Consider the following 21,258-nt stretch of genomic DNA (forward strand, 5'->3'; position numbering starts at 1 on the left):
AACCCCTTTGACTTACTGTGACCACTTTATGAGCTTCACTTAGCTTGTCAATCTACTTTATAGGTGTGCAGTTACAGGCTGTAAGCCCCTATGTTGAGGCGTAGTTGTCAGCCACCATCTACCTCATATATTATTGGTCAATTTCTGATCACAGGATCACTGTCTAGCAGATGTAATTTGAGTGGTGGATCTTTCTCAACACAAGTGGCACTAACATGATAGTGGTATGGTGGTGGCTGTGCTGCTGTAACAGAGTATCAGGAACAGCAGTGCTGCTGACATTGTTCCAAAGTTTAAAAAAGTAAAAAAAAAAGTGGCCAGGGAGTGAACATGCATGATGTTAACAGCTAAACTACACAACCTTTAAGTTAAATTAAAAAAAGAATAAAATCCCCTGCCGCTAGGCTGTGGGAGCGGTGGAACTATGTTCAATCAGTACCTTTTGAGATCCAACAGCTCTCCATTACCTCTGATTTCAGAAGACAGGTTGGATTAACAGGTGTCTACACACTTTTGGACATGTAGTGTATTGATTCTGTAGTGGAATATTGAGTTTTAAATGTAGCTGTTTTTCATCTGTCTTTGCTGTTAGCAACCATCAAGGTGGGGATGAAAAACCATTTCCATTCCCTCACTCACTGCTGATATCTGCACACTCGCACAGTCAGTCATGTTGGCATTATGTGGGCACTACTGTGACATGAGGCTTGGCCACATCACTTACTGGGCATCCTGCATTAGCCCAAACACCTTGCCTGTCTGGCGTGGAATACAGCTGTCTAGACACTTAATGGCTTACATGTAGGGTTAATGATGTTGGAGGTGGGGCTGCATAATACACTTTTTTACACCAGTATCATGATATTGTCTTTTGAGATGCTGGTGTTACAGAAGGCTGCAATATGCAAACAATCCTTCTAGGTGTTTTGTTGTGTTCATGTAATCCAGCAAAAGTTAAATACTTTTGAATAAAAAAAAAATGCAGTCTAATCTTTGACAATGTGACACATAGGGTTGCATCTATTGAATATTTTAATTTTCACATACTGTGAAGTGTTGGCTTAAATATTTTTATATCTTTAAAAAAAGTAAATTTAAGTCAAAGACAAAATGTCAACTTTATTATTAAGAATAATTACAAATTATAATTACTTTGCATATTACTGTCATTTTGCATGATTGCAAAATCAAAATTGCATTAAGATGAATACTGTGAGGTCAGTAATTATTAGACCAACTTTGGCAACCCTGAACTGGTCACTGGCTGTGTTTGAACCGCAGTGAGTGATACAGCAGAGAAAACAAAACAATGTCTGTTTAACCATTTGGCTTAAAAATGAAAACTTTTGACACCTCATCAGTGAAAGGGGGACATCAAGCCCCTTGAAATCCACATGCTGAACTCAGCCATGTCAGCTTTAATGCCCATTGCAGTCTCAATACATCTCTTACAACTCTGAACAGCTAGGTAGCACATTCGCATTTGCTCTTGGTAATAAATATAACTTGGAACATGCTAGCTAGCTAACTAACTAGCAGTCGGAAGCTTATCTGGACTGCACTGAGTCGAGGCCAGTCATCAGCTCGAACTGCTAGTCTCTCGCAAGCTGTGCCAAATCGCAGGCTAAGTATTTGCTGCAGCCCAGTGACATTATTGATTCACCAGTGCAATTTCATATTTTGCCAGGTGTATTGCAATCACAGTGCTAGCATTTTGTCTATAATTTGCTGTCCTAAGAGAGAGAGAGAGAGAGAGCCACAGCCTGAGTCTCCTAATCAGGCGATTATGTAAGAAAATTGCAAGAAGCACTTCACACACTCATGAGTTATGAGGGAAAAATCAGTTTTTCCTTCTCCACAAAAGTCTAAATGACTCTGCTGATGGCTGATTTCCAGCTTTGTTTTTTGAGCCGTGCTGATTGCCTGCATCACGACTCAACTCCGCAGTAAACAGATCAACAGTGCAAGCAGCTGGAGACTGCTGACATTTCATTCACCTTTTCATCTTTTTCTGGAATCGTTTCATTCACCAGCAACACAGGGACCTTTCAAAGCAAAGGTTGAGCCTCTGTTTCATCTCCGCAGTGAAAGCTCATCTGAAAGTTAGTCCCACACGCCGCCAGTGCTGCATCTTCCCGTTAACTCTCGCTTTATTCTGCCAGGATGTACAGTGGAGCCATACCTCTCTGCTTCATTAAGATGTTGAAGAAAGACAGCCATGTTCTTATGTTCTGCACTTCATTAATGACCCTCACTGTAGTTTTAAAATAAAACATTAGCCTTGCTCTTTGAATTCCTATAGAGCTTTGAGCTTTTGAAGAACCCAAAAAGGAATTGTCTTCAATAGTAAAATTACTAAGCACACTGTCTCTTTTAAAGGAATAGTTAAACAAAAAATATATAAAATTTATGCCTTTTTCCCCTTACCCGATCAGCCATGCTTAGCATCTGAACTTTGCTTATTTAGTCCTGCGCTGGAGCCACAAGTCTAATGCTGCATCGCTAAAAACAGCAGTCAACTTTAAGCCTGAAGTTTGTCCTTTTTAATAAATAGTATTTAATAGTGTCAGAAACCACAAGTCTGTGAAAGAAATTGGTTTGATTCAAGTCTGTGATTTAGGCATGCAGTTAGCACCATGCTAATTGATGTAATTAGCTCATTAGCCTTGTAACTTCAGTGCAAGCTTTTAATCTTTGAAGGCTGTTACTGGTTTTAATGCCATAGCCATGCTAGCTTTTTGGAGTGCTAAAAAGCTTTAAGTTGTCATGATGGCAAAAAGAAGCTTTCACTGATAAGTTTAATAACATTAATATTACTATATGGCTTTTAAAGCCTGCTATAGGGGTGAATGTAGGACTTACTGTAGCTCACGATGGCTAACATTTTAATGGTTCACCCTAGCCATGAAGCCACAAATGTGAAGCCTCTTTGGCTCAGAAGTCCTTTCCTGCCTACAGTAAGTGATATAAAAGGTACATCCTGTAGTACCATTATACAGCATAGATTGATCACTTTCAAATGTCATCTGACCATCTGCCAGTTGTCATTAACAGCGTGAGCTAGAATATAGCTGAATAACACAATTTACTAATAAATTCTAAATTCATTTTTGATCTAGTTCCCCATCCCAATGTTATCTGCATTAGGCTGCCATGGGCCCGATGTAGTGCTGTCACTGTTCTGCTTATAGGCTTATACTGCTATCATATACAGCATCAGTGTTTTGGCTTTAGGCTGCAGTGGGATGAGGGAGGATGCAAATGAGTGAAAGGAGTTTGTATGGGGAGTAGGGCATTAATTCAGATCCACTAGAGGGAGCACAGCTCTAAGGCACTTCATCTTTTTCACTCACTTTGAACATGTAGAGAGACCGCCGAAAGGATGAACAGCACTGCTCTGATAAAGAACATCAGGGAGAAGCCTGGGGAAGCGTTCTCAGAAAGATAGGGTGGGTTTCTCTATGACTTAACAGCATGGCGGCTGCATATACAAGTGTACTGAAGAAGCATGGAACTTGTGTGCTTCTCATCATTATTGGAACCTTTTTCTTTTTTTTTTGCTTTAGGAAAAAATGCCTAAAAAATTTAGCCCACTGCTGTGTTGCATATATGACGATAAAGATTGAATATGAAAATGCTTTCAAAAAGAAGGCTGTTTGGTGAAAAATAAAATTTGCCCATTTTATCATTTATAAAAAAGAGATCATCTGAAACATTTGTTGCCTAGTTTGTTTCTTAGGTTTTCTACTAAGAGGCTGTAATAACAATGTCAATGTGCAAACTAAATAATCTCCCATTTGCATCCAACTGTATTGAGCTGTTAAGTAATCTGTATTTAAAGCCTTATGTGGTTTGTCACTGTATGACATACTGATGTCTTAAAAATGGAACGTAGGTAAAACACTATTAGCAACTGTCTAGAGACCTGTTCATACTTTTTGTCTATTTTTCCAGGTAACAGCATTTCATAGAATAGAATAGAATAGAATGCCTTTATTGTCACTATACACAGTACAATGAGATTAAAAAAACAATGTTAGAAACCATATAAACAAGCCTGTTTGAGCTTTTCAACAGTGTTATGGCTAAATTAGCTTAGTAACTCCAGTTTAAAACTATAACAGCTTAAAACTGTTAACTGTTGATGTATAAGGATGTATGGAGAGAGGTTATTGCTGATGCACCATAGACTGAGGCTAACAGCTGTGTTTGTTGTGATCCAGCTCCATGGGTGTGATGTTCAGGCTTCTATCTCTTTGTGCTCAGGATAAGCCTCAGAGGAGATGGCTTCAGGAAGGCTATTGTTCAAAATGAACAATAAAAAATGGGGTTTCTGTTCAGAAAGTGATCGCATTCAAAACTGAAATGAGAATTTCCTGGTCTTTTCTTTTTACTTTGTTCCTTCTCACCTAACTCCAGCTGAAAGGCACAGTAACCAAAGAAAATCTGTGTTTCTATCTTTTCTCCAGCAAACTTCAGTTTGAAGGCCATTAAATGTATGCTTTGTCTAAAAGGAGAAATGTAACAATCACTACATCTATTCCAAACATGTCTACTTTCCTTTTGTAGGAGTTCCATAATAGTCTCTAAACTGAGCTTTCCTGGTTTAAAGACTAGCAAGACCCCATTCTGATATATTTTAAGAGTGGAAGTACTACAAGTGCTACAGACTACAAGTGCTTTGTGGTAGATACTTGAGGGTAATGACTCAGTAATTCCTCTTAAAAGAGAACTAACTATTTGGTTAGTTCTAAAACACTAATTCAAGCTATAACCACAGATGTATTTATCTGCTTTTAGGTCAGTAGCAAGCAGTCAGGATTTGTTGAATGCCACAGGATTCCCATTGGTCATGTGATGTCTTTATAACAAAGCATACTGGGTATTGTAGTAAGAGAATGTTGAAGGATGAAAACATGAAACAAAATGATACAACAAAATGATACGAAATCATGAATTAATTCAAACCAATGAGGCCAAGGGGTGCAGTACTGCACAGCAGGATCACACACATCACACACACCACACACATCAATACACACCACACACATCAAAACAAACAAGATATTATCTGCTAGTTTAAGGCATAATGGCATTTAAGGTAATGGTTTGGGGAAAATCAAATGTAGACATTTTCTCTTTACCCCAATTGTGGTTGATTATTGTCTGATGTCTTAAGCTTCATTTTGTGTTGGAGCTACAAGGTGAAAAAAAAGGCATGTAAAGTTCTTTGTCAAACTTGTATTTATTTATTCATTTATTTATTGTTTTGTGTAAAACAATGTGCTTACAATGATTTTTAGCCAGTCAGTGTTACTACTGTTTTTGACTGCAACATACTTTTGTAAAAAGAAGCTAACCACAGACCCAAATGTTTGGTAGAAAGAGAGCAATGCCATGTGAATGTACTATTATTTGTCATTGAAAGCCTTTTAATCGTTTTGAAAAATGTTATGAACTTTATTGTATAAAGCAGTCTTTCTCCTCTATCACATTCCCTTCTCACTGATGATACACCAGTGATTCATTTTAAAATGAGTCAGTGTGGTATCAGTAATATCAGCACTGAGCTTATCGTTTTTGGGGCCATTAGACTTCATGACTCCTTTCCTGGCCTGCCCAGGGATGCTGGACAGTGAACAGCTGAGAATACTAGAGGATTTATTGAACTCCATCAGGCAAGATGGAGCTTTTTAAACCTATAGCCATCACTCAGCCCTGATGGAGAGGCCACAGGCTGCACAGCGTTGGCTCATCATTCCAGCTGTGACCCCATCTGGCCTCTTATGCCCCGGCAATAACTCCAATTACACACCCATCTGCCCTGTCCAAGGTGGCGGCAGCCTCACAGGGCTTTTTAAACGCACCCATCATGCTTAGAGTGACTCCTGGATCCATTTAACGCTTATTGCCACCCCCACCAAAGCCTGGCCATAGAGGTGCTGATAACACTCAGGATCGTTTTATCATCATGCCACATCTGCACAGGCTGTGAGCTGAATTAAGAGGAAAAAAAACATCTGATAGGATGTTAACACAGCCATTTCTGACAGCAAACACAATGTGGCCAGTAATGAAGTTAGTCCAGACAAGGTGCTGCTTGGGGTAGTAGCTATAGAGCTGTTGTGAATTCTTCTCTTGCCATTTTTATCTGGTGGATAAAACGCATTTAACCTTCAGAAGTGTTGTTATTTTTATACGCTATTGTGATACTAGGGCTGTTAAATAAATATGATTTTTTTTGTTCATTAAAAAGCTGTATGTTTTGTTATTGCTATATCAATCTTTTTATTATTTTCAATAAATTAAAATGTAATTCAATAAAATAATTTTTGGTACATGATTTCCATCGGCTGAAGTTCCTAAATTTCATGACCAACATACAGTGAGAGCAGCGGTGGCTGCATGTCCCAGATATGTATATACTATAGGGAAACCCTCAGGGCCTTTTAGACTGTTATAGGAACTAAAAAATGTCATGTCTAGATTTTTTTTTTTTTTTTTTTTTTTTTTTTTTTTTTAAGAGACTCTGTTTGCATTTACACTCCAAGTACTACAGTATTCATGTTTCATTGTTAAGTTTTGGATGAAAAATCAAGTGGAAAGTTGGCCAATCTGGAATTATTTTTCACTGTTATCTAGGTAAATGTAGCTAAGCAGTCTCTCCTATTGGTTAGTTAAAGAGAAGGCTAGACATGTTAGAGGAACCATCTGCATAATCACAAAGTGACAGAGGAATTAAACAGTCATGGTTTGATTTCCAATTTTGCAAAAATGTCATTTTATGCCTTCTGGAAATCCAGAAGTGGAATTGTTGGGAATGGAGAACAGTGATGGCAGATCTGTACCAGAGCTCACCACAAAAAGTCACTGTAAAACTGCTAATATGTTTGTCAAGGCTTCAGGTAAAGCATGGAATGTCATTTAGAAGCTTCAAATGTCTGTCTTTATTCTAAAAAAGGCAAACATTTTTCATGTGCATTGCCGTTTATTGAGTTTATGGATTCTTGTTACAGTGGAGGCTCTGAGGCATAGTGGAGTTTTGCACTTTGCTTTGTTAGTTTGCTGCTTGTTGGTTTATCGTTGGGTCTTGTTACCACTGTCCAGTGTAGTGCTGAAGGTATCACTTTAAATTGTTAAGGGTGTTTTTTTTTTTTTTTTTTTTTTTTTTTAAAACAATCTTAGCAGCATACAGCATGCTGCAGCTCGGCTTCAGCCTGCACTACTACAAGCGCTTTGAATCCATCATTCTGCTTGTTTCAGTCAGATATTATTACTATAATATTACAATATGTGTTTGTCTTGGCCACTTCAGTTGTTAGACGTCAAGGGTTGTGTTTTTGGGTGACACCAGACCAGCGTCTTGATTTCAAATGGCAGAATTGTATGATTTTTATATCTTGTATTGTGTGCTATGTTTTGCTGTCTTGGCCTGTGTTCTTGTTTTCTTGGGGATATCACACTTTATCGTGCTATCTAGGTCAGTAGATAGTCTTGTGGTCTTAGTCAGTCTTAGAGTTTAACTTCTTAATAAATCAGCGATGATTAGTTGGTAGTTTCCAATATAAGGCTCATTTCCAACTCTCCTACTGCTGTCTTTTACAGTGTCTGATGGACAATCACATTTATATCACAGCTGTTGGGACAAAACCTTTTATCTCCTTTTTTTATTGTGCGTTATTCTACACTGCTCAAAAAAATAAAAGGAACACTCAAATAACACATCCTAGATCTGAATGGATGAAATATTGTCATTGAATACTTTGTTCTGTACAAAGGCGAATGTGCTGACAACAAAATCACACAAAAATCATCAATGGAAATCAAATTTATTAACCAATGGAGGCCTGGATTTGGAGTCACACACAAAATTAAAGTGAAAAAACACACTACAGGCTGATCCAACTTTTATGTGATGTGCTTAAAACAAATCAAAATGAGGCTTAGTGTTGTGTGTGTGGCCTCCATGTGCCTGTATGACCTCCCTACAACACCTGGGCATGCTCCTGATGAGGTGGCGGATGGTTTCCTGAGGGGTCTCCTCCCAGACTTGGACTAAAGCATCCACCAACTCCTGGACAGTCTGTGGTGCAACGTGGCGTTGGTGGATGGAGCAAGACATGATGTCCCATATGTGCTCAATTGGATTCAGGTCTGGGGAACGGGCGGGCCAGTCCATAGCTTCAATGCCTTCATCTTGCAGGAACTGCTGACACACTCCAGCCACATGAGGTCTAGCATTGTCCTGCATTAGGAGGAACCCAGGGCCAACCGCACCAGCATATGGTCTCACAAGGGGTCTGAGGATCTCATCTCTGTACCTAATGGCAGTCAGGCTACCTCTGGCAAGCACATGGAGGGCTGTGCAGTCCTCCAAAGAAATGCCACCCCACACCGTTACTGACCCACTGCCAAACCGGTCATGCTGAAGGATGTTGCAGGCAGCAGATCGCTCTCCACGGCGTCTCCATACTCTGTCACGTGCTCAGTGTGAACCTGCTTTCATCTGTGAAGAGCACAGGGCGCCAGTGGCGAATTTGCCAATCCTGGTGTTTTCTGGCAAATGCCAAGCGTCCTGCACGGTGTTGGGCTGTGAGCACAACCCCCATCTGTGGACGTGGGGCCCTCATACCATCCTCATGGAGTCGGTTTCTAACTGTTTGTGCAGACACATGCACATTTGTGGCCTGCTGGAGGTCATTCTGCAGGGCTCTGGCAGTGCTCCTCCTGTTCCTCCTTGCTCAAAGGTGGAAGTAGCGGTCCTGCTGCTGGGTTGTATACTCATATTTCACCATATTTTCTTCCTACTTTATACACTTTACTAACAGTAACCCTGTTGTAATAAGTGCCTGTTTCTCATTCAGCTGGATAAACCCCTTTAGTGTCAACCTCTAATGCTTGCGATATCCACTCAGTAAACCACCATTTACCCTTGTGATTCATATGGAGAGAGATTTTTATCAGCTGTTCTGGTGCTCATAAGCACATCTTTTATATCTGAACACCTGCTCCCTTCCTAATGACAGCCAAAGCTATGGAAAGTGCAATTTAGACTACATCTGTTGGATCAATTTCAAGAGAATGGAACACACTGTAATTCTCAGGTTTGGAATCTCTGATTTAAAGCTTGCTCTGAGAGTGGAGATAAAGTGAGGATACTGAAGCCTGGAATATTGTCATATGCAAAATTTTGAACACCAAATTAGTTTTTTTGATCTAAGTTAAAATTAGTTAACATGTCCTTTTATAGAACAAAGGTTAAATGTGGTATTCTTATTTTTTTGTGCTCATTTTATTTAGTATATATTTAAAGAAAGCATGCAGTACAAAGTGCGCCACATTTCTTCCAATGATTAGTTGTAATTATACATTAAAATACATTATGCAATGAAATTATAACATTTAGTTTTTTGTTTTGCAAAAAATGTTATGGACTGCCATTCATAGCATGTTGCTATGCAGTTTATATAGTTACATTGGTTGTTTTTACAGGCTCTTTATATTAGTTGTAAAATGCCTGTAATTTATGCAGTGATATTCAGTGTTCTAGAAGTACTGAAGATATGATGATATACTCATGTTTTGCCATAATTTATCACAATATTGATAAAATGTCGTCATATTGCCAACCCCTGAACTTAAGTATCAGCTAATACCAGTTAATTATATATTTATATTTTTCCCCATAAAACCAACTCAGCTTTAAAATGAACTATTTGTAATTGAAGCACTTAAAAGGGATGCTTTGACTTGCTGAAATAATCAGTGATTGTATATACAGGGAAGCACAGCCAACATGACCTGCAGAAACACAGCTTAGTTTATTCAAGTACATTCTTTTATACTAAAAAAACAAAAACTGAAAAATCTTAGTTACAATGTTTACTTTGCTTTACATTATAATGAGATTTTGTGCTAGATTTGATCAATCAGACTGTACTTTTTTTTTTTTTTTTACCCTCTAATGTTCGATCCAGCATGTTTTGCTGCAATCAGCCCAACACCAAAACCATGTATGAGGCTGGTGCCATATCTGTCTGAGAGGCTTCTCTGGTCTCTAATTTCTCCTCATTTTTGAGTATGTAAGTGTACAGAGAGTGAGACTTAAGTCCTATTGCTTGAGGGGATCATTTATAATTTTCCATTTTCCATCCACGACAGGCTGGGACATTTTAATAGTGTCAGGTGATAAGATCCTCAAACAGACGTGGCTTTTCAAATTAACCCATGCATTCAATGTATGCCCTTTAATTAATGCATCTCTGTGAATTTCAAATATCGTTCCATTTCCCATGAGGCACTTTTAGGTCTTGCTGACTGTGTAGTGAAAGTGCCATTCTTGTGCTGAAGGCATTGATTTAGATGTCCCTGGAAGGCAGTAATCAGTGGAGAAGGAGCTGGTAACTGTGTGCTAGTGTGTGCTCCTCCAGGCTTGTTGGCCTTGAAGCTCTTATTGGGTCCTGAAGCCCAGCTGGATCTTAAGAGTTAACACCTGGTATACAAGTGGCTCTAAAGGCTAAACGCTGGCCTTGTTAGTTGGCCAGCCATGCTTTGTTGGGAAAGAATAAAGGAGCTTGAAACGTAGTGAGTTTGGCAAAAACCATTTTTGTCCAGTTTGCCCACTTATTGTAGTCAATAAGGCAAGACATACAATTTGTCTGTTCAGTTCTCTAACTTGAGCTTTCTGCTATCGTATCCTTTATCATGTAAGCTAAATACATTTTGCAGTTAAGTATATGTTTAATGATGAATCTTAGAGTTCATAAGAGATGAATTCAGTGCAGAGTATAAGTTCCTGCTAATGCTACAGTAGATAAGTTTGCCACCTTGGCAAATTTTATTCTATCCTAATGTTACTTCACATCTTTTTTTTTTTTTTTTAGCATGTTGCCACCCCAATGAAATTGCTGGGTCTAATCTGGCCACCCTCATTGAAAAGGTTCTGGCTATGCACTTTAATGCAACAAAGGATGCTTCCATTAGCATTGCCCAGTTCCTAGATCATGCCTAAATCACTCTTGGCTCAAACTGCGCAGACTTGCTAAGTAACCTTAAACAGATGCAAATGCATGACTTACTGTTATCTATAAAAATGGAAACATTACATAGCATATCTTAACTGTAGTAGCCTGACTTTGGGCTGTGCTTTTGTCCCCATTTATGCCATTATTTGTATGAGCAATTTGGAAAAAATGTGGTGACTGAAATAAAAAAAATAAATTTCACTGAAGACAAATGCAGCTGTTTGTGTCAATGAGAAAAAGGTCAATGAGTTCAGTTTTTTGTTTTTAATCCCTTTGACATCCCTTAAGCCTCTGGTAAAATAAGCCTGATATACTTAGCACACTGATGATGAGCCTAGGCCTTTTCCTAGAAGTCTCTTTGGCCTCCCTATATCTCTCTCTCTTTCTCTTTCTCCCCCTCTCCCTCCCTGCACTCTTTCCATTCTTTCTTCCTCTCTCCCAACTCTCTCATCTTTTCTTTGTCTCACTTGCTCTCTCTCCAACCTCTTATTCTCTTTTTACCCTCCTCCTCTCTCTTGCTTGCTCATTCACCCAAAGCTCACTCTCTTACATATTAATTTCGTCTTTCATTTCTTTTAAGCTCTTATTCTGAAAGCCTTTGGGTCCTCCGATGCTTTCTGGGTAAAACAGTGTGATTTTGCATTCTGAGCAATCCCCCGTTCTGGCTGGAGGAAAGGATGGATGCGGCAGCCGGGTGATGGATGGATGTGGCCTCATTTGGCAGCGACGTCTGTTCATCTGTTCAATTCTAAGTTCCCCTGCCCCCCATAAACCCAAAATACCCCCCTCCCCAGACTCCCCACAGAACACACAAAAGAGTTATTTGCAAGGCCTCATTAACAAACCAAGGGGAACATGTGTGGCCATGCTAATGCTAGCATGTTTATGGGCTCTAAACAGGTTAAGCGACGGTAAAGTGGAAGCACTTCATGGCTAAATTGCAGAAAGACTGAGTGTGGGTGATTTAAAGTGAAATAACTGCCCTCCATCTGTTTGGGGAATGTGTTAAACCTTGTTATTCGGATAAGTTAAGTGCTGGTTAGAAAGCAAGGTTATAGCTTGTCGTGCCCTGTGCCTGTAGATCATGTGTAAATATAAACATCTGACAGTAACCTGATTTTAATAAGGTTGAGGGACATAATGTGGGGAAATTAAATTAACTTCATTTAGAGACAACTATTTTACTGCTCATCTCTCAAAAGGTCCAGGGTTTTAATCACAGGTGCTGCATGGTGTACCATCATTGCAATCCTATTGCTACAAGCTTTGGTTGCAGTCTACTTTCAGTTACATTAAAGACCCGCTGGTGATTAATGATGCGACATGGCTCAGGTTAAAACTAGTTTGTTTTGAAAAACAGATTGCTTTTGTTGGATTGCATTAATACCCTTCCTCAAAACACCCACATACTCATCAGACAATAAAAAAAACACTGATTGGAATGCTCTTTAGTACTGATTTGCATGTTGCAGCCTTCTGCAATATAGAAGGAAGGCTAATGAGAATTGACAATGTTCTGCAGCCCTGCTGTGTAACATTTGTTGTGCTGTAATGCATATTTATAGTAATGTGTGGTTTTGCTACATAAGGATCCTAATTAATTACTCTCCATTTTCTCCATCTATAAACTCCATTTGTAAAAATCATACATTAAACTTCCTGATGAATTGGCTGTAATTATTTGGGTGATTGCATGATGAAGGTGCATATTTTAAACTCTCCTGTGATCTCTTATGCAAATTAACACATTCGTAAGGGTAACCCACCCCCCCCCCCACCCCCCCTTATGATGACTGATCTGAACTGTGGCCAGTATCTGCATGAGTTTAAGTAATGAACTGCTGCAACGCGATTGACTGATTAAATAATTGCATGAATGAGTGGGTGGACCTAATAAAGTGCTCAATGAGTGGATTTCAAGTACAGTAGACCTAAAATATATGGGTATTCATCTTGTGATACAATGGGGAAAATCCAGTGGAGAAAAGTTTTTCTCTTGTTACGCTCTGTGTTATTTCAACACTAATTATATTTTTTTGAGCGTTGCAAACAATATAAAGAGCTGTCAATAACTGCTTCTCTTTCTCTCGTTTGCACGCTCCCTAGCTGTGGAGTTTGTAAAACAGTTGGCTCTTCAGCTAGAGGGACGTAAAAGGGGGTTGCTACTGTAACACTAAGGTTAGCTAGATAACAAGCAGGTAACAACTGAGCATAAACTCTAACCTAATTTGCTACAAATTCATATTGTGAGTGGGAATCTTCGTTTTATAACTATTTACTATTTCACTCTGTACATCGCTGCTGTCAGGACTAAACCTCATGTCCATTTTTGTCGTTTTTCAGTTTTTGACATTGTTTGGAAATGCCGGTCACCTTTACATTGTGTGTAAATTTCCTGATGGATAGACCAATAGAAATGGCCTAGAATTACTTGGAAAGTAGTCAGGTCCTATTGACTTACATTAAAATACAGAAGGCTTTTTTCCATCTCCTGTAAAGTTATCATTTTGGAGATGAGGTTTTGTTCTGACAGCAGCAGTAAAATCCCCCTCAGCAGAAAATAGTATTTTTCAGTTCTTTTTTAATGAAGTCTTTTTAAAGCATTGTGAAATGACATGCTGTAAATGGTAAGTGATCGTTTTGTTTGGACTTTTTACAACTGTGATCATTCAACAAACTGAAAACAAGCCAGAATTTTAGATTTCTCTTGTATTTGGTAGTGGTAGCCCTAGTCTGATAGAGGTTATCTTTGTTGGATCTCTTAGAATCTCAGCATCTTTACTAGAGCTCAGAGAAAGCTTTGCTTAGCTGTGAGAGCATTTTTCACTGTCCATTCATGCAAAAACACTGCTTTTCCAACGGTCAGCACTTCAGCCTTCATAGATTGTGTGTGAGGGCGTGAGAGGGAGCAGAGACACTATAGTGCTTGGCATAGTGATTAGTGTCCACACAGCCTGCAGGCTGTATCAGGTACTGAAATGGATTGCTTAACTTTTTTATAAGGCACTTTCTGGTGTCTCTGTGCTTGTTCTACCCTGTTTAATAATGCTTTAGGACAGCAATCATATTTTAACGCAAATATCACTGCATATACAGTGAGGTAAAAAGTATTTAGGCTTTGTTTTTTTTGTATTGTTTTTTTATTCATTTATTTATTTTTGTAATTTGTAATATACTCCCATGACATTTATCCACTTCAGATTTACACACATATTTTACTTTGTGCTTAATATGAATAACTAATAGAGGAGGTTTTGGCTCTTAGAAATTGAGTCTGTATTTTCATTTTGCTCCCAGCCCTGACCCTGGAAGACCCCCTGCTCTGCTCATATTAGTATTTTCACTGACCCCAACTCAGCTAATCTGTTAACAACCCTTTCTAAAGTGAAGGTGTTTTAGAACAGGGAGACCTTCAGTACCCAATTTGGAGACCTGTGCTCAACTATTAAGCTGCAGCTGCCTAATTGTTAGTTTTGCAATTAATTCCATTTACTGACTGTTTACATTCTGTACCACAAAATAGGCTTTCTTTGTTTGTTTTGTTGTCAAAAATGACACACAGCAAAAACATGAAGCATTGTTTCTTCTTTCTGCACACAGCAGTAACTTCACACCAAATAAAACATCTTCTGTTAACACTAAATTTTAACCCTACACTTTCAACATCATTTCTCTACTTATTTCAATAAGCTGCAAGGAAGAAATACAGTTCTGTGCAAACATGTTTGGCCTAAAATTGTTTAAAACCACTTATTATGGCTAAAAGTTGTTTTGTTTTTTTTGTTTGTTTTTTTTGCTCTCCTGGATGCCCCCAGCCATTACATAGATTTTTTTTCACTTCCATTAACAACCCAATTTAACTTGATGAAATATTGATTAACCAAATCAGGTATTGGATGTTAACTACAAAGGAAGTGTTTATTGGCCAAAAAAAAATCTCCAGTTTAATCCATTTTCATAAATCACATTATGTATTTCAGGTAATATCAATCAAACTGCTGTTGGGTTTTGATTAAGTAAAAAAATTTAAAATGCAAGACTTTAAAGTTAAACGTTATTGATCGTTGCAAGAGCAGAACACCCAGTGGCCACTTCTTGTTAGAGTTAAAGCCATATTACAGAAGGTTTTTTTTTTTTTTTTTTGTGCAACAAGTAGGCAAAATGCTGAAAATCTGCCCCTGAACAGTCACTAATAAACATATCACACATCAAAAAATCCTAAGGCTAAATTTCAAATGGCTCACTGATCACTATACAGTGCACTATGCAAGGTATGAAATTTTGGCTTTAACACCCAAATATTTCACTTTGTAAAAGTATGAATTGTGCAAACATAGCTGAAAAAGTGATTTTGTTACACATATTAATTAAATTAACTTCACATAATACTGGGCTTTGGAAGTTGTTAACACATTCACATACGTAAAACTGCTACTTATTAATATTGTTTGTGTTTATTCTAATGTTAATATTCTTTCAGAGCGCACAGACTCTTTGTAAAGTTTCTCAGGTTCCTAAACCTTTGGCCTAGTAATGTAGTTAATATAAAAGTACATCATCTGAGGGTTAAATGCTTGTTGGCAGTGAACACTCTCATACACTCCTTTTTGTCACTTGTATTGTTTTTACTTATTAGCTTATACAGCAAGATCTGTTTTGAGCTGGCTTACTGGCTGGCCCCTCCTGCTTTCTCTGCCAATCAGAGATGGTCATTTAGCCTTTTTTTTTTTTTTTTTTTGCGCATCACCAGGGAGGGATTCGGTTGCCATAGCAATTGGTATCAGCATTTTCCTTTGGACCGTCCATGCCGAGCACCATGTGCTTCTTCTGATTAGCTCCGCTCAGCGTCCACATGGCAGCCAAAGGGTGTGCACCATCAGACGCAGTATAATTAATACGAAGAAGTGCAGGGGGGCCTTTGAGGGCTTTTTTTTTTTTTTTTTTGGCCTTGTAGAAGCACAATGAAGCTGGACTCTGTCACCCAGGCTCTGGGGGACAATGGGATTGAGCTGTAATTCAGCATTGAGGAGCCTGGAGAAGAAAGACATAGAGAGAAGATTTTAGATCATTTCTTCTTTGTTTGTTTTTGGTGTAGTAGAAAAGAAAGAAGAAAGCTTTTGAATAGATATTTTTGGAGAGGAGAATATCTTTACTTCAGGATTTACTCTGGAGTGTGGCTGGTGTGCATATATCAGTTACACTGACATCTTCATAGAGCGGTAGAAGATGCACCATCCATTCTTATTCATGCTTGGATTTACAGCCACTACTGAAACTAACGCTCAGCTGTGAACACAGTTGGTTTATGGAGGCAAAATCAGAAGCTTTTTCCACTAATGTACCTTATGATTATGCGCTGAAATGACCTTGGATGTTTGTGTTTGTACCATGTGGACAGTTAGCTGAGCTAAGTTGCTAGACTGCATATTTGTCCAAGATCTCTGCTGAAAATGTTGAAGTTTAAGGCATTTTGTTTGGATTACTGGCAGTTCCTGTGCCTACAGCCCCTCAGTGGCTTCTACAGAAGGTAAGAAGAGAGTCTTTATGGTGGTAGGAATCAGTCACTTTACTGGCCAAGGATAGTACAACATACAAACAGTAGACAAATTAATATAGCACACTTACATATTTCACTCTAAGTGGAATTACACCCACATTTTAAATTCTGCACCATTTAAGTAGTTATGCAAACAGTCATTCAGAGTGGTTTGATGTGAAATGCTCCATTATAGACAAACTTGCTGACTTAATGTTCACAGTGGTGATGACGGGAACCAGACGTCCAAAGTGTTTAATTTTCACTCACAAAAGGTTATGAAGTGAAATGGTTGTGAATATATTGCCTGATGTTTAAAACATTGCTTTATGATAGTTTTGAGAAGATTTTGGTGTGGAGAGGTGCGTGCAGGTTGTTTTACCATTATCCACATTACATATAAAAACTCACACTTCAGCGTTTGCTGGTTATTATGCATATTGAATAAAATGGCTGTTAACAGTAGACGTTTTGACCTTGGGTACCTATCATGATCACTATAAAGGACATCAGAGTTTCTTTACATTGCACATTTCACATCAAGCTTAAATAAAACCACATTGAGTTGACCTGACTACTTGAAATTTTGAAAATTTAATTCACTTTTACAGTGACCTGCTTTCAGTAAACTTCTTTATTCAAATATGAGCCTTTTATTTCTTTTTGCTTATATCTTAATTAGATTCATTATTCACTTATTTATAAATGGTGTGCAAATTTAGACTTTCAAATTCTAATTTTCTATTCTCCAATCTAAAGAGCAAATCTGACATCAACACTGACACTTTACTGTTAGCCCATGCGTTCACCAGATACCAGAGACAGATTCAAGATCAGCACCATAATTTTAAATGTTGGGGGTCAGTGGTTGAGGTGACGGCAGTCATGCTGCTTTAATGTGGCTCAATTATGCTCCTGTGACCTGGCATGTGTTTGCATTGTTGTTTGGAACAGCTCCATTGTGTTCAGGGGCTTTGGTCAGGTTGTGTGAGGTCAGCTGGAGTGTATGTGGATGATGTTCTACTGAAGACTTTATTCAAGACCAGATCAGAATGATAGATGTTTTTGAAGCTTTGACAAAGATATTGATGTCTGAGGTGTGACTATACTTGCTTCTTATATGGTTTTTAAGACTTACTGCCAAATCGATACGTTGTTTGGCTGATAAACTGACTATCAAGGTTCCGCTGATTGAAGTGTGGTTCTAAGTTCTTAGGTAAAACCTTTAACTCCTATACAACAAATGTAAGTGTGGAGCTCTTTAAACTTAAGTTGCACATCTCACTCACAAATAGTTTCTTTATCCATTGAAAGGTTCTTAATGGAAACTGACATGGCTCTTCTGTAGCATTGTTCCCAAGCATTGCAGCTTTTTTATGTAAAACTGTTTTATGCAAGACATACTGTAGAATTGGAAGATTAACCACAGCACTTTGTAAAGTTTGTATGGTTTTATATTTTGGTTTTATATGCTGCTTTAGTTTTGCTCACAGTGGAGAGAATACATGTCTCTTGAGATCTCTGTGAATCCTGCAGGGCATTGGAAATCTCTCCCATCCCCCATCCTTTGTGTGAATGGTATAAAACCCGGTATGCAGCTAACCTTAACTCAACTGCACTTGTTCCACTGTGTGGTAGGTTGTGAGTCAGGCTGTGAGTGAAGCAAGGAAATCCCCATCTTGCTTGACCTTCACTTCATTGTGGTCTACTTTTTACCACTGTAACAATAGTTATTTAGCTGCATGAATGGTAGGGCCTGAACATTACTGATTTCAAGGAGCTTAAAATTCTGATGAAATTCAACCAAAAAACACTGGTTATCATCAGTGCACTATCAACAATATGCTGGCAATACCAGTGACACCCTGGGTCATGGGTTAATTTATTATCGGCCAACCAGTAAATTAGCTGTGGTAAAACTCACTTTATGAATGAGTTACCACCTCGCTATTTGCTCTCATCATGGTCTGAGTTTTATGAAGCTGGCCCAGTTTTTTTGCACACCACACGTGGCCTATTTAAATACCCGGTTACTGTAATCAACCAACACCCCTATCTGTGGTAAATAACTGCTTTAGTGGGTCAGCTGTGCTGTAAACTGATGCATGTTTTCATCACTGCTAAATTAGATGCTGTCCAAACACATGAGCTCTTGTGAGCTTTGTTGGCCCTCTTTTATTCAGCGCTGGTGACTGTTGTTCTAACTGATCCCTCTGCAATTTTCAGCACAACCTGTCTCTTCTCAGATGATGTAGTACTGTAGAAAACTATTATTTCCTGAACAATAATTACATACAGATTTGGTAGCCCACCCCCACCAGATCTTTTCTATATGCATTATTAGTATGCATATACAGGGGGCTATTAAGTATTCGGTTGAGGGGCTCTGATATAAATGGGCGGGGACCACTTCGGGCTCGTTTCACACTTAATGTGAGCAGCACAGAGAGATGGGGACAAACACAGAATCGTTTCCGTATGCAAATGAAGGGAGCAGGTCATTGATATTCCCCTCAGCTGCTTAAGTAGGCGGCTCAAAGCCTTTTGAAGTTGAGAAGACAGATCTCACGAAAAGTGAGAGGGAGCGCTCAGCTAACCCTTCTGCAATTTATGTGTTAGGGGTGTGAAAATGCATCGGTCTGAATCTCACATCGACTTTCGAACTTTAAAGTCTACGATGAAAGTAGCGGGGGAAAAAAGTCCCCTTCTCTGCTACCGAAATCATTTACACTTTGAATATATTTAAATGTACTTCTATGAAGATTGCTTCTGTGCAGACGCTGTGCTGTTTTGCTGAAACATTTGTGTTGGCGTTTCTGCTTTACTTCTGTAATGAAGATGTATGATATGGTGTGAAAAACACAGTATCGGAGTTGTGGCAATTCCATGTACATATAATAGGGCTCAAATGAAAAAAATGTATCTTTATTAGATGGAGTATAACATTACATTATCTTTATGTAAACAGTGCTTTACCGACTGATTTAGTTCTCAGTTGTCACACTTATAAATATTGCTGCACTGGAATGGAGCTGCCCAGAATTCTGTGCATTTGTAGTTTCTGTAAATTAGCTCCTATTTTTCATTAGTTCTTTTTTTAATATATAGAAAATGTTACGATGTTCTCATACCAAGTCTTTGATTTGGATGTTTTGCTTTATTTTGCCTGATGCTTTTTTTTTGTTTACATACATAAATAATCTGATTATAATTGGATGTCTCCAGTTATCTAATTGTTCAAATGGTCGCATAATACTCCGATTTCTTAGATTGGAGTAAGGTCCAGAAATCCAATTAGGAAATTCAATAAAGACAGTTCTTAGACAGATTTTAGCTCAGTGCATGTTGGCTGTTACCCAGATTTCTTTAAGATTTCTCAGTCTGTGCATATGTGAAAACATGCTGCGGTACCAGAAATAAGCAAGCAGCATTGCCATGGGATTCAGATTCAGATTCCTTTATTGATCCCAGGGGGAAATTGCAGAATGGTAAAACACTTTTGGAGCGACCCTGAAACCAACTATATGCTTGACAAAATGAAGGATTTAAATATTCGTCTTCTAGGTGATGCATATTCAAATTTTCAGGTAAAATTATCCATCCATCCATTTACTAAGCCGCTTCTCCGTCAGGGTCATGGGGAGGGGGGGTGCTGGAGCCTATCCCAGCAGGATACACCCTGGTCACGTCGCCAGTCCATCGCAGGGCAGTAAAATTATGCAATGTTTTTAAAATAAGTCGTGGCACGAAGTTTGAGTTTTATGTTACATTTACATCTTCTGAGAGTTTATTGGCTGGTTGGAAAGCAGAAACCTGATTTACTGACTGACTCATGTAGACCTGGAGTTTTCACATTATCTGATTACTCAGGTGCAGTTATCGGATTAAGTGCATATAAACATGCCCAATGTCGTGACCAAATATATTTTGTAAATAGGGGCATGTTGTCAGAAAGTTTTGCTGGTATATTTTGCACCGTCATTATTAACTGATATTAGTGAAGTGTCCTTTTAACCCCTTTAAATAAATAAAGGTGTCATTCCAAAATGTGTTAACACCACTTTCATGAATTTTCTCTTTTTGGGGGTGGGCTGTACACATACAAGAAATATCAGTGCTGTTCTATGATTAATACTGCATTTATTTACTTTTGGACAAAGTGTGCTCTCCGTGGTGTTATTCTGTTTAAACCTCTACTTGCTAAAATGTTTTACATTTTAGAATAAAACTCCGTTCTGAATTGTTCCAAAATAATTGTGGTGGAATTTGTGATTTCATGATGCGCTGAACTTTTCTGTTGGAATCAAGAATCGCAGCGAAACGCTGAGAGTGGTGAGAGGGCCATGCGATTGTGTATTGGACACCTATGTTTGAGTGTTTCTTACACCCATGCTTAGTTTTTTGCTCTTTAATAGAATTGATCTGTTTGTGTGTGTGTTTGTGAATGTGTTAATTGCTTTGGTTTCAAATCTAGGATTGTGTGGGATGTGTGAAACTGCTTACTAGTCATGCATATGCTCACACGCATGCTTGTGGGCTGCCGCTCATCACACCAGCAGTATCATACTCACCGCCTTCTCAATGTGGGTAGATGTTGGTACACTTTTAGATTGTTTCTAAATGGTTATATACTTCTATGAAAACCTATAATTGGTAAAGAATCTTCTGACTTGTGGATGTTCTTGAAGGTTTAAAGGC

At 38.5% G+C, this 21,258-nt stretch overlaps 1 protein-coding gene across 7 annotated transcripts in view; it reads left to right on the forward strand.

The window, feature by feature from the left end:
- The window catches only part of iqsec1b (IQ motif and Sec7 domain ArfGEF 1b), a 288,526-nt gene that overhangs the window by 163,462 nt on the left and 103,806 nt on the right, over nucleotides 1–21,258 (forward strand). Inside the window, exon 1 of one of the 7 annotated variants that reach the window (XM_037532232.1) lies at nucleotides 16,464–16,551. The exons of the other annotated variants lie outside the window; for them this stretch is intronic. Coding sequence (XP_037388129.1) covers nucleotides 16,475–16,551 — 77 coding nt within the window. The 5' untranslated portion in view covers nucleotides 16,464–16,474. Of the gene's footprint in view, nucleotides 1–16,463; nucleotides 16,552–21,258 lie in introns of those variants that run through there. 7 annotated transcript variants of the gene reach the window in all.

The sequence above is a fragment of the Pygocentrus nattereri genome, chromosome 21 (assembly GCF_015220715.1).
Source record: "Pygocentrus nattereri isolate fPygNat1 chromosome 21, fPygNat1.pri, whole genome shotgun sequence".
Classification (NCBI taxonomy): domain Eukaryota; kingdom Metazoa; phylum Chordata; class Actinopteri; order Characiformes; family Serrasalmidae; genus Pygocentrus; species Pygocentrus nattereri.